Source organism: Nasonia vitripennis, chromosome 3, assembly GCF_009193385.2.
Source record: "Nasonia vitripennis strain AsymCx chromosome 3, Nvit_psr_1.1, whole genome shotgun sequence".
Classification (NCBI taxonomy): domain Eukaryota; kingdom Metazoa; phylum Arthropoda; class Insecta; order Hymenoptera; family Pteromalidae; genus Nasonia; species Nasonia vitripennis.
Window position 1 is genome coordinate 11,567,562 of NC_045759.1, and position 14,708 is coordinate 11,582,269.

At 42.6% G+C, this 14,708-nt stretch overlaps 1 protein-coding gene across 2 annotated transcripts; it reads left to right on the forward strand.

The window, feature by feature from the left end:
• The first annotated feature begins 10,597 nt into the window (after positions 1 to 10,597).
• Positions 10,598 to 14,483, forward strand: LOC100119552 (transmembrane protein 145). Of its 2 annotated transcripts, none has more exons than XM_016983919.3 (6): positions 10,598 to 11,050; positions 11,350 to 11,855; positions 11,932 to 12,439; positions 12,522 to 12,659; positions 12,730 to 12,985; positions 13,050 to 14,483. In XM_016983919.3, exons 2-6 carry the CDS (start codon positions 11,485 to 11,487, stop codon positions 13,238 to 13,240), a joined length of 1,464 nt encoding a protein of 487 aa, XP_016839408.1. In that variant the 5' UTR covers positions 10,598 to 11,050; positions 11,350 to 11,484; the 3' UTR covers positions 13,241 to 14,483. The 2 variants fall into 2 exon arrangements, with proteins under 2 accessions (XP_016839408.1, XP_016839409.1); XM_016983920.3 differs by lacking the exon at positions 10,598 to 11,050 and adding an exon at positions 11,080 to 11,263.
• The last annotated feature ends 225 nt before the right edge of the window (positions 14,484 to 14,708 follow it).

Sequence of the window (14,708 nt, forward strand, 5' to 3'; positions counted from 1 at the left end):
TTACTCCATTTCCTTTCTTGTTTTCGAACGCTTCTATGGCACAACGTTCTTAAGAGGACAATTTCCTCTTACCCCGTAGCTCTCACCTTTATTTGCTTATCAGAACCATAGTGGTGAGAGAATAGTGGCCCCGGACAAACCACATCGAATGCCGTGCACACAAGCCTACACAACATCGTCAACTCTATCTCTTAATGTGTCGAAGCGCTCTCAAATTCTTTGAATCTTATTTGCTAAACAGGAGCACTGAGAAAATGAACCTTCTTGTGACATGATGATAATCCTTTAAGTAATAAAATCTTGTAGCAATCGAAAAAAAAAAAATTTTTATCGCAAAATTACAAATATTTGAACCGAAGGGAAAATTCTCTCATCGAATCCTCTTGTCACCTCTTTTTAATGTGAGATTTTAATCCGTTTTCGGTTGTCATTCCGCTCAAGAAGCTCGTCGAGTGTACAGGCGTGCTCTCTGAGAGATCGAGAAAGAGAGGATAGAGAAAGAAAGAAAGCCATAGGTGTATCATGCAATCATACGACTCTGTACACAAGTAGGTCGGCAAGCATCAGAGCATCGAGTAACTTAATACGAGATCGGAGTATATCGTCGTATCGATAAGTGCGTGGATTCAGGTGACTTTTGTGTTCAGACTGTTCGGCCGGTAGTGTTCAGTTTTATCAGTGGCTCTCGGCGTGTACACAAGGGTTCGGTTTGAAGATGATGAGCACGTTAACTGAGTCTCTCAAAGACAATGTCCAGGTGTCTGACAGAGAAAAAAATGAAATCTGATTAACGTGCATCATGGCTTTTGATATATGTACATGTAGGTTCTGATCGAAATTGATGAACCCGTCACCCGGGACTCTTGTAGATGATGTCTAGGTATCCAGCGGAGGAAAAAAATCAAGACCGACACATTTTTTTAGTAAAAATTAAATGAGAAAATTGACATTCAAGTAAAGATTTATTAGAAATTCCTGTTAAAAGTTACGAGCGATTAAGAATAGTGTAAAATTCATAAAACGAACAATACTCGCAAAAATATTGTAAATTTGTCTTTTTATATTTTTCGTGATCCCCTTGAGTCTTCTTTTTCCTTTTTATATCAAATATTTCCTGCTAAACGCAAATGATAAAAACACTTTTCGGAATAGAAAGTTAATCCTAACAGTTTTCCAGCTTGGAAATGAATAAGAATAAGCATTGCAGCCCCACACTACTTTGAAAAAAAAATTCCACTCTTTTCAAGCCGAGTATAAAAATCCTTGATTCGCAAAAGGAACTGCGCACTTCCTCCGACGGAATACTTATTACGTTATAATGACGTTTTCGGCCTCTCTCCCGCTCCCTACTCGTCTCTCCGTCTTGCGCGCGCAAAGCCAAGTCTGCAGCTCTCACGAGCGTCGATGAAAATGCAATTGCGAGAGGCTGCAGCGCGTCGCGTCGATCGATTTCGTTGGAAAAGGACGAATCGGGGAAGCGAGTCCTCTAACTGCTCCGATATTGTTGAATAAATTGCGAGCTTGCGCCTCTGCCGGTGTCGCTAAGTAAGAGCCGCGCCTCTCTCGCGGTTTATTTTAGCGCAGCCCGCAATTGACAACCGCGCGCGCATTTCGAATTCATCGGGTTGCCAAGCGAGAATATTGTTTTCCCAAAAGCGAGATCGAACAGAAGCATTCCGGAGAAAGAGAGGAAAAGAGAGAGAGAAAAAACGGCACGTATGTCGTGTCGCTGAAAATTTCAAAAGATCAATGTTTCAGCCGGCGCAGGAACACGTGAAAATGCATCGCGACCCTCCGCGTGACGAACTATATCATGGCCGTAGAGAAACTTTTCGAGGGAGAGTTTATCGAACGTCGACTCAGCGCGTGCAGCGCGACTTCCGAACCCGTATGGAAATCGACTGCGATGATGCCGAAACTGAGAGCCGAGTGTGGTGCCAGTGTTTTGGGCTGTTTAAAGTTTGAATTTCTCTCCTCATACTCAACCAGATCTACTTGTACGAGCTACACACGAGCCGATAATGACTCCGCGAGTCGGAAGTCATCAAGTCCCGAGAGCACGTGAGAAAAAATCCAAACCGTGTATCGCGAAAGATCTCGAAGGCAATAGAGGATCCGAAAATCATAATTACGCAATAACGAGAGAGAGAGAGAGAGAGAGAGAGAGAGAGAGAGAGAGAGAGAGAGAGAGAGAGAGGCGGGTGGAGAAGCCGGTGCAGCAGCGCGAGTGTGTGCACGGGTACGGAGAAACGGGCGATAAGCATCGCCCAGGATAATTACAGAACAATACGTATCTGCGCGCGCGAAATCTTATCCTGGATTCCGTCCCGATAATACGCAACGGCCCATTGTTTGTCGAGCTCTCGTTTCCACGTGTATATCCCGCGGCGCAGCTTCGACTTCACATCTTTCGAACCCCATTGTCTCTATAGTAGCTTTCCGACACGCGTCGGAAATTTTCATCCGATCGTCTGTACGAGTATCGGTACGACGTCGCTTCGCGTATGACGTTACCGTTGAAAAAAAAAACAGTAATAAAAACGATGACCTCGCTTTTTTCTGTTTAATCAGAGAATTTGGCCCGGGCCATGTGTGCGGTGTATGATTTCCTCCGCTTCGGCGAGAGAGAGAGAGAGAGAGAGAGAGAGAGAGAGAGAGAGAGAGAGTGAATTGTTTATACTATTTACCGCCGAAAAAGGATTACTCTCGACTATTTTTTCTGCCGAATGTCTGCCCGACGCGACAAAAATACTCTCGCCAGCTATCTCAATTATAAAGAGACTATTTTGACCTTCGCTATAGAATTATTCGATGTATTTCTTTCCTTTAGAATCCAATCCAATTTCAATATTGAAAAACCAAAGCCGAATATATGCCATTGCGTAATACGCGTGCGGCAGGTGCAATTTCACCGCGCATCAAAACGATCTATCCTCGCGTAAATCGCGCTGCTCGTTTAGACAGTCGTTTTTATTAAATAACAAAAATGATAAAAACGTATCGCTCGCTCGATATACCTCGCGCTTCCGAATCGAATCGAGGCGCGCGCGGCAAAAGCGAATTATTATTTTCAATGCGCGCGCGAATAAAAATTGCGACTTTTTTCCACGTATCAATGGTGGCCGAAAGCCCGGCTACCCCGTGAAAACACAGACAGGGTGGGGGAGACGTACCGGCATAAATCTCTCGGTGCGCATCGGCCGCCCGTCGCGTGTACGCAAATTTTTAGTTCCAGCATGCAGCGCAAAACAAAAAGACAGCTGCGTGACAGGCCAACAACAACAAGCGGGGCTATATCCCCTATGAAAATTTACAGGCGAATATCGCTGAGCGAAAAAAAGGCCGCGCGGAAAAATTGACTTTGAAAAAGTGCGACGCGCTGTAATTCCCTACCCGCGTCGAGCGATACACGCGCGGGGAATAATTCGCGCGCGGCGCTCGCGGTTCTGCGTATGATTCGCGGAAACGTGAGCGAATTGCGTTATATTTCAGGAGAAGGTATGTAGAGAGAGAGAGAGAGAAAGAGAGAGAGAGAGAGAGAGTAATCAGTGGAGAGTCGGAGGAGCGCGAGGAAAAAGTTTGCGGAAAAGCAAAGGGCATCTCCCATCTCCGCAGCCCCAACTCGTGCGCGCGTCAGCCCGATCGGTTGATTTGCCAAGTCGCCAAGTCAGCGCGATAGAGGTAGGTAGGTATACAGCGGTGTACGTCATCGGATTCCCGCGTCTAACGATCCGTGAGCGGCGCCGTCTGTGCTGCGCCAGGGTTGTTCTGCCAGTCTATTTACCTCGGTTTATACACTTGTCCGCGCGGCCCGATGCCGATAAGGGTTCGCTCGTCGTGTGTCGTACCTGCGGGGAAAGATGCGAGTTGGCTGCAGAGGCGATATGTTTTTGGCTGTGCGAGCCTCTGATTTTGGTGATGTTTGCTTTCCTTGCTCTGTATACATATGCGGCTTGATTTTTGTTTACTCGCGTCCCCCGCGTATTTTTGCTGTCTCGGGAAAGAGAGCCATAGAGCGGTTTCAATTTTTCCCCGCGCTTTGAGAAACTATTGGACGAGTAAATTCAGAGTGCTGTTCGCGGAACGAATTCACGTCAAAAGGATAGAAGAGCTCTCTCCGAGTTTCCGAGAATAATTTTCTGGAATAAAACATGCGTTCGCGATCGAACTACCAATTATCTACATTACAGAAACTAAATGCGAAACTTCTCATAAGCCAGCTGCCATCAATCATATTTATACTGCATTTACACTCGAAATTCACAATCTCCAAAAAATTGCCGGGCTCGACTAAACTGTATACTACACACACGTTTATATAAGTAACGTCGATCGCGCGCTGCGAGTCTAACCTGACCCACTAAGCGCATCGCTGCTCGTCGCATCGTCGTCGATGCATAGCGAGAGGGGAAAAAAGCTACGCTCGCGCTTGCGACATATTTTAACGACGTCCTCGCGCAGACACAGCGCCACTGGCGCGTCAAAACAGAGCATCGCTAAATCGCGAGAGCTAAAGAGGCCGCGTGCGCGCGCGGCAGTAGGAGAGAGACCCAACTAAAAACAGAGCGGCAGGACCCCGAGTTCGTTAGCGACTTCACATAACCCTTATACGTGACGCGCGCCTCGTCCCGCTAATAAGCGGCGGGCGTCTGCAAACACGTTTTTCCCCCGCGCGCGCGCGAGCGCCCTCCGGAAAAAAGCTCCTCCTCGTTTCCTTTTCTATATATTTATCACCGCTGCAGCCTCGCGCAAATTGCAGCTTGCGTTTAGAAAATCGCACGTGCGTGCGAGAGCTTTTTCGGCCATTGTTTTCGGGAATTTAATGACGCCGAACGCCTTTTTCGCACTGGCGGACGAGGTATGCGTTAGTTCGAGACACTCTCGCTCGAGAATTCCGCGCCAGCTGCCGTTAGTTATGCAACCCTTGATGTTGCATAAACGCCGCGCGTCGCGATGTCCTCCCTCCAATCGAAAGCTTGCAAGCTCTCCGCGAAAAGAAGGAAACTAAGCGTTCGTGCCCGATTAAAACTTGCGAAAGTAGTTTCGCGAGCGACAGACGAAAAATTAATCAAACTTTTATGAATTCCGTGAGGAACGGAGGCGTCGAGCTGCGCCGCTTTGTAAGCTCGAAACTGCTTGGCGCGCGAACTTGGCCCGAGAGCTCGGGACAATTAATATTTCGTCGCTCTGTTTTCGGTCGCGAGTTTCTTCGGAGATTATACGCGCCACGTGTTGCTCGCTCTCTCGCAAGATTTGCGAATTTCAAACAATTATACTTTTTTTCTTCGGCTCTTTCCTTCTTGGGCTGCTGGAGGAGTCATTTGTACTTGTCACAACGGGCACATTTCTGGCGACACAACCAGCTACGTCAGCGCCGCGATCGAGGCGCAAACAACTCTTGGTGCCGAGAGAGCTCTTCTGAGCCACGAATCATAGAGCCGGAACCCCCAGACCACCAGAGGCAAAATCCACCTCTCTCGAGCCAACAGCCGCCTCAGATGTAGCGACGAGGAGTACTTTTCATCAGATAGTTCTGAGTGGTCTCCCAGAGCGGTCCTCTCAAGGCCGCACTTTCAACTAGATTTAGATTACGATTTTACCTTAGATTTTATTACTTAGACATAGTTTAGATGTAAGAATAAAAGCGCTTTTAGATTGAACAGTCTACTCATTCAGAGACCTGGATCTCCAGCTTCCAGCTCCTTTCCTCTCTGCGGATAATCACGACTCCAAACATTGAAAATCGAACGTGTCCCTTTCTTCTTCTTCCGCTTCCTGCCATGGAGGTGGTCGGCGTTCCGTTCACCTGTACAACTAATATGTATGTGTGAGTAGGTAGCGGTATAGCTTTTATGCATGAGGAAGTGCTAAACGTTTACGCGCGTGCTTCGTATATATGAAAGCCGCTGTGGCCGTGAAGAAAATAAGTCGGTATTTCGTGTTATCTTAATTCGAAAAAGTTGATCGCAATCGTGTGTTTTTCGTCTCCGCGTGCATCGATGACTAATCTGCTTATGCAGTTCTCGAAAATGCTTAGCCTCACTGGAAGATTCGCCGAGGAAATTTCGAAATAATCTTTCGGCTGATAAGGAAAACCTGAATTATTGCAGATAGGAATCTTTTTAAATTAATTATAAGCGGTGGCTCTGTAAAGCGCAAAAGACTTTATGAAATTCTCAAAATGATACGATCTTTATTTTCAATGTGGAATTGCAGCCACGTGTAAACAAAATTACGATGTTGATCGAGTGGCGTCATAGGTATACTTGAGAGAGGTATACTTTTAGGGAGCTTGAAACTTGAACTGAACCAGCGCTTTAGACAAGCGCTTTCTTGCGGAATCATGATTGTGTGACGAGAACGTTTCAGATGAGAAGCTTGGCTAATTAGATGAATGAAGCTAATATTTAGAAAATTAAAGTAGCAAAACATATGTCGAGTATTATTGTGCGCCTGCTTATTGCGTCATTTGACAAGGATCTGATAATAACAAGAAGATACGTGAGAATTCGTAAAAACGATTATATGGATTTCCTCCTACTTGAGTATTTATTTAAGATTCGTAGAAACGTTAAACAAAATCAGCGAATTTTATCATTTTCATCCGAATTCGGTGCAAGTGTTCCGCGGTGTCAATAAGTAGGATATTATTCATCATCGTCTTCAAAAATTAATTGCAATCGCGTAGTTTTCGCTACTCTTTGGATAAAATCAAACACAAATTGTTGCGCAAATGACCGACAAGTTTTAAATTTCAGTGCGTATGTCGTTAAACTTTCATGGGACAAACAACGCTTTGGGCAAACAAGAATTAGCCCAAGAGAAAATGTTATCCTTCCAAGAATAAAGCCAAGGACCTCGCGAGCAAATTCCAGGGGTGAATCAAGTACTCCTTCTCGGGACTAGGAGGAGTAAGTATTAGGTGGAGGAGCATGCCGGGCGCGCGACAAAATTCCAGAATAAGCAGGTCCTAATTACGCGAGAAGCATCACTTTTGCACGCAACCGTGCGAGCTCGTAGACCCCGTTAAGTGATGATTAGTTTATTTCTCTCTCTGACCGCCGCCAGAGAGCCGAGAAAAATGTGGACCTCGCTCTGTGCGAAAATCTGAATAAATTGCTAGTACTCTACGCTAAACCTAGCTGATGGTACTATAATTTAAATGTGCGCTTTGCAAATTTTTCTCTACGAGATTACGTGAAGTCGACTGCAGAGGAGCTCAGTCTATATTTATAGGGATTTACGGCTTTCTTAACTTTTTATAAATATTTGATTGTTTTGCGAATATTTTGATTTATTTGTCCGGAGTGAGTCTTCGTTAACTTCTATTCCATATGTGCCGCAAAGATTTTTATAGTTAATGTCATTTTCATTCACCTCTTATATTAGTCACCATCGAAGAATGATTCATGAATATTAGAATTGATATTTTAAATTAATTAAATTATGCATTTTCCTTGAACGACTCAATAAAACAGAAATTTTTAAATGTTTGAAAACCCTTCTGATGCTCAATAATAATGCAGACTAACAAGCCCCTCTACACGCAGTAAAATCTATTTGTTGGAAGATAATGCGAATTAACATTAATTTTTTTCTTCAAGTTTTTGTGTGCTCTAACTAAATTCCTTTATAATATAAAAACGACGAGAAAAGCATTTCAAAAATTTCCTATAATGCCATGTACACGTACAAACGCGACGCAAACTGGTAGTGATATATTGAATCCAAAAAAAACAACGCGAGAAACGAAATCGCAGCCGCAGGAAGAAAATAAGGGTTATCGCGAACGAGCTCGTTTCCTTTTATACGCCGCAGCGCAGTCAGTTCTCGAATGACACGATAATCGCTCCGAAAAAGAATATGAAAGCGCGGTGGAAGGAATGCAAAAAAAAAAAGATGGGAAGAAAATTGTGCATTTCTCCGGAGGCAACTTGTTGCTCGGCGATTACAACGTGAATTTGCCTGTGCTTGCGCCCATCCCCTCGTCTTGGTTCGTTCGTTCGTTCGTCCGTGAGCTTTTTTGCTCTCAGCTTAGGTAAGGAGGATTCGGCCTCGAAATTTCACGGGCGATACTTGCGCGGAGCTTAATTAAGAGCAGCGGAGCTGAGCGCCCTCGGGAGCAGTTGAATATTCCGTTAATTAATCGTCGACGATTTCACTGTTAAATCACTCGTCAAATATTGACGTTCAAATGACGCACGTACATAGCTGTACGTCGGGTCGCGTTTCTGCAGGGGCAGCTTTTCCAGTCCCTGCGAGCTCGTGATATTTGAAAAAAAACCTTTCAATTACGCGCGCAATATCCACATAAAAGAAATCGCATCCAACACTGGATCCCCAGGATAAAAACAATTTTCCTCGAGCAATCCGCCTCATATAATAAAAAGCCGTCGTGTCTGCGAGTACATAAATTCAATCGTAACAAGCGCTCTCGGTAAACTTCTTATTACAGCAGCAGCTTAAGACGCGGCGTTTGATGTCGCGAACAATCGCGCCCTCCATCGAGATGAGGAAAAGAAGCGTCGGTCCGTGGAAAAAGCTCGCGAGCAATCGTATGATAAATCCGCGCGCGCGCTGCCCTCTTTGATCCCATCATCCGACTAAGCGCGAGATAAAAGCCGAGCCGCGGGCTGTTTATGCGCGACGCGCGTGCACCCCCCCCCCCTCCCGCCCCGCCCCCAATCTATAAGCAGCAGCGGTGGCGGACGTTTCATTAGCGTAATTAGCTCGCGGGAGCTTTTATTGCGAGAGAAGGTCGGCTCGAATGATCAGGCCTGTTTATGTGCTTATGCGTGTATCTCTCTGGGCGACTGCTAATCTGCTCGATGGCCGACGCTGGGAGAGCTTTGAGCTTTTGTCGCTATACGGAGGAGATATCCTTCGACGCTGCAGTAAACGACTACAAAAGAGCTTGCATTATTTTTGGCTCAATCTCGGTGGCGCATGGAATTCTTGTTAACTAGTATAACGATTTCAAAAACGTAACAAGTATGGGCCGTAACGTACATATGGAGAATTCTACGGGAAAAATACACGTTTTTGGTTGCAAAAGCGGCGAAAAAAATTGTCGGGGCACGCAGCCGAACCATTGTACATGTTTAGAGCAATGCAAAACCACGTTCCAACATTGAAAAAGTGCCTTATGTGACACTGTTTTATAGGCACCTCAAATTGTTGGAAAATAACCATTGTTCAACGACATGTACCTCATGCATTAGGGCACAAACAGAAAATGTATTACGCTAGAATGAATAAGAACGTGGGACGTGGTTTTGCATTGTTCTAAACATGTACAATTAGAAAATAAATGGTTCGGCCACGTGCCCCAACAATTTTTTTTCGCCGTTTTTGCAACTAAAAGAGTGTATTTTTCCCGTAGAATTCCCCATATCTGCAAAATAGAGCAGTTTATGCAGTTTTGGACTGGCTTTGACCTCACCGCCTATGTCTCGCTGGCCAGCTCAGACAGGTGGCACATAGGCGTTTTTATATTTCCCTCATCTCTATCTGCAAACCCAGTGCATAATATGTTAGAAGTACTTATGTCGCCCATACCAAACCTGTTTTTCGTTGGACCTGTTCACTGATGCCATTTTGCTGCTGCACTGGTTTGATCGCATAGTTTGTGTGCTCCTTGACATAAATAATAAAATGTTAGTTAAGAGTGCTCCACACCTTGAGTGACCTAGCGAAGAAAACGTTTTTTGTTTATTATAATTAATTGACTAACTTTATCATCATAAATCGAGTTTCAGCACGTGCAATAAGTGTTAAGGAATGTTTGGAAAAAAAATTAAGCAATTAAAATTAAATAATAACGGCTTATTTCGTCGGAAAAAGTCAAATTGTAGTTAGCAAAATGGCCACTGCTTCTTAAAATTTGTCCGAAGGAATAAAATGTGAATTTAAACTTTTACCTAATAAACTTAATTTTGTAATATTCCTTCATACACACTACACTTGCTGAAACTCACTAATACTCACTTTTCAATCTTTAAGTTTGTTTAAATTATTAATGGTTATTCAGACGTAACGTGGGGGCGCTGCTAAAAATTCGAACTTCTAGCATAAGTGTGGAGCACTCTTATGATGAAGAAATACATTGTCTACCAAGATGAGTATGATCTTCATCAGATAGGTTCCAGAATTGATCAGAGACGATTGCGGCGCGCATCTGACAATTAGGCATAATTAATTAATTACTCTCAACACGCCCATATCCCATATTATGATCATCAGTGTATACGAAAAAAAAAATCGAATTAAAGTCTGGAAATTCTTTATACAATCCAAACTTGACCACTGAAAGTCCACTGCGTGAATGCATCATTCGGAATAAATATAGACTGCGTCCATGACAAAAACGGTGAAAGGCATAACAATATATCTAGAGCAGAAACCGCAAAGTCCAGACTATTATATATCTGCTCGTGAGGTGGGGATGAATTCCAGAGAAAGTCCGACACGTGGAAAAAACTATATAAGTATATAGGCACGAGCCGTGCCAGCTGTTGCAATTCATAACACGACGCTCTATTTATATACTTATTAACTACTCGCGATCTCCCAATAAGCTCCACCCAAGGTCCAGACAAGTATAGGGTATAATAGCAGCAGATCCGCATCAGGGGAAGTCTCCGGTCCCAGTCAGTCTCCGGTCCGGGGGCTCGTCCCCGACACAGTGTCGAGAGAGGCATAGAGCGAGCCATGGGTGGGGAAAATCAATAAGAAAGCGCCGCCGTTCAAAAGCCCCTCGCCGTCTTCTATATACACAATACTTCCACTCTCTCACTCTCTCTCTCTCTCTCTCACTCTACTCTATATACTTCAAAGCTGCTCCATAATCTATATACACCCTACTGCAGCTCAAGTGTCGATATTCACGGTTCCAGTCAAATACTCGGCCTGACGTGTGCATCAGCGCAGTGCAGCACCTGCATCCTTTCACTGTGGCCGTGTATGTACAACATTGCCAGTTTTAGGTTAGCTCACCTGCTGCGAGAGACCCACGGCATTTTACAATGCAGAGAAAGAAGCGCGGGAGTGGGTGAGTATATTTTCGTTTGATCTCAAGGATATATCGCGCGCGCATACGTGCTATGCCGCTTTCTCCTCAATGCCATCAGCGATTTGCGTCTTCTCAAGAACACTCGTTGCTGCGCGCGTTTTAGGTCAACTGGGAGAATGAATTTTTCATGCTCCTACTGCTGCAGCGGCCTGCGATAATCTTTATCTGCTGCTATCGAACGTCATTCCGCGCGTACGAGAGATTCGTGCCCACCTTTATCTTCTGCTACTTATTGTCGAGTTTCTCTTCTTTTCTAAGCTGGATTTGTACACTTGCAGAGGAAAGCAGGCAGAGATTTGAGAGGAGCTGGAGGAGAGATTCAATGGGAGCCAGGACAGTGCAACAGCTGTGTTGATGGGAAAATGTCAAGGTCGTTGATGCCCACCTCTTGACAGTTGGAACAATCAGCCAGGATGAGTCCACGGAAGCTGTGCTGGCTCCTGCCCCTGATGCTGCTGCTGCTGCTCGATGCAGCTGGGTCCACGCACATCAGCGGCAGCTTCAATACCAAGGATTTCTTCAAGTTCCTCATCAAGTTTGGGTTCCAGAAGACCGATCAGCACAGGCAGAAGGAAACCTACGGCTACATATTTGGGAACATAACCTCAAGAACCAACTTCTCTCAGAATATCACTCTGGCCGTGCTCGATCGCAGTCACTTTCTCGAGTATTATGGAAATCGAACTATTAGGAGTAAGAATCTTGCGTGTGCCATGATGTTCAAGACGCTCAACCAGAGCTCTTACGATTCTAAATGCAACGATGATGGTCAAGATTACTTAAGGTATGTCACGTTGAATTGATTGTATGTTGCACTTTGAAAAGCTCCTACTTACATTGGTTGTTTATTGATTTTTCAGACGAGTACCTTGTCCTAAAGGAAAATTGTGCCCAGATGAGAATCTACCTTGGAATGTTGTCAAAGGAAATCAATTTACGTATATTATTCAAGATATCTTTCAGCCACGTTTTTGGTATATTAGTTTAGTGGCTTGCTATAGGAATACCACAACTTGCAAATGGGAGTATTATGATAAACACGATGAGCTGGACTACGACATTTGGCTTGTCAATGGAAATCCAAATAACAGTGGTTTAAACAGCCTCATCTATCAGTTCTCCTACGATAGGCAGAACACTATTGAACTGTACTTGTTGTTCTTTGTGTGTTATATGATCTTAGTGCCGCTACAGTTGTATGCAGTGAGATTACAAAGACATCCTGTTACAAGGCTCTTTACAGCAAGCCTTCTTCTAGAATTTATGGCCCTATGCTTGATTCTGATACACGTTTTGAAATTTGCACTTGATGGCATTGGATATGAGCAGTTAGAAGTTGCTGGTGATATACTGGATATCCTATCAAGGGTACGAATTCATTCAACGAATTTTTTTTTTTTTAACATAAACACAACCATTTTTGCTAATGAAATCTCTCAATTTTGGATAGACCTCGTTCATGTTGCTGTTACTTCTACTGGCAAAGGGCTGGGCAGTAACTAGACAAGAATTGACCTGGAAGCCTTTAGTGTTTGCTATATGGCTTTGTTATGGAGTTGTTCACATCTTGTTATACATTTGGAATATGGTATGCCTATTTTTAACTATATGACTATATTTACTTGTTATTCTTATTAATATTAATATTATAATTTCAGACGGAAGTCGACATAATCGAAGATATTGATGAGTATCAAACATGGCCAGGTTGGTTCATATTGTTTTTCCGCAGTACAATTATGATCTGGTTTTTGTACGAGCTCCGTAACACGATGACATACGAACACAATACTCAAAAATTGAACTTCTTACTTCACTTTGGTGCATCTTCATTAGTGTGGTTTATTTACCTTCCTATCATAGCTCTTATAGCTCTCCAAGTCAGTGCATTATGGAGGTTTAAGCTTCTTCTCGGTGAGTTATAACTTGTAATCTTGTTATTCGGAGGACTTAAATTAATTTTTTAATATTCTCACAGGTATTACGTACTCGGTTGACTGCTTCGCTTACTGCGTGATGGCCCACCTGCTCTGGCCGACGCGGAGCGAGCAGTACTTCCTGCTCGCCCAGGGCGCTGACACCGGCGACGAGCTCGACGAGTTCAACGAGGCGCCGCATGTATTGAATAATTACGTTGAACCCCCCGAGCTCAGCAAAGTGATAGTCTAGACTCTTTAGGTCAAATCTTCAAGGGATAAATATATACACAAAAGAAAGTCATCTGTTATGGACTGAGCTCTATCACAAGAACGAAAAATGTTATTTTCGCCTTCACGTACGTACTAGTTATTAATCCGTACAGAGGCAAGGAGAAATTCTAATATTTTATTTACTTGATTGAGATACAGAGAGAGAGAGAGAGAGAGAGAGAGAGTGAAGGAGGCAAAGAGCAGGCACTTAAATTAGTAAAAGTTAGCTTCTTCAATATTTTTTCGGGCGGCGTGTGTATACGCAACCATCTTTATCGTGTTATTATATATAGTTTTGATGATTACTAGCTGTTTTAAGGATTAATTATTGTATTAAATTAGTTTATTGTAATGTATCCATTATGTTTCAAACAAATATTTTTATAAAGAAAAATTGTTTAAATATGTTTAAATTAAAATTATCTTGAGAGGAAAATTTTAGCAAACTTCTAAGTGAACTTTTTTCTATAATAATGTGTAACAAAGTACAAAGATTTTATTCAAAATCTTAATTATTTGCATAATTTGTTAAAAATTCATAATAGTCAATATTCGTGACATTGCTCAGTCGATAACGAATTATCTCAGAGTTCACTTAGAGTATTAAGGACATTACCTAGTAATATATAGAAAAGTGACGAGTCGTAACGTTGATTTTCGCTCAACAAAGAACAAATGAGATTATTTGCAAAAGAGAAGAGAGTTGATTGCAACGCAAAGCTGAATAATACTATGCAACGACAATGTGATGTACATTTGCCAAAAGGGTGAAATTTTTCGAGTACTGCGAAAGAGATACTTTGTGCTTCTTGAGACTGATGTAATTTGTACTCCTTTGATATCGATTTCTATTCGACGAGTTTACGACGATTCTGATGAAACGATTTCGCTTAAAGTTCATACTCTTAACGTAAAAGCGAAAAAAACAAATCAAATGAAAAAATAATTATACATAGTATATGCAATTTATTTGGTTTATTTTCGTACTATGAAAATTTTCGAGATCGTTATTATTATCAAATGAATTCTACTAATGCACATCAACCCACGAGATGTTTCCAGAATTAAACCTGAATTTCAGTATTATGGTTTTTTTTATAAAATGGTCAGTTGTCATTTTCACCCGTTATTAAACCGAAATTCGATGTTTTCTTTAGTTGCTGTTGTAAAGTGTATAAACATCAATTAATTTTTCTAAAAAAAATATCTGCACAAAAATTAAATTTTGATACTTTCATTATATCATTTGAATCTCCACTTATTATTAACTGCATCGCACACTTCTAAAGGTTTCAAGAACAATTTTTTTATGCTATAGTAAAATTTTTTCAAGTGAAAACAAAGTACTCTGTGTCAATTTAATAGATATAAATTGAGAAAATGTCGTGCTTTGTATACATTATACTATACACCAAAAAAAAATAGAAAAATTTTATATAGATTAATTG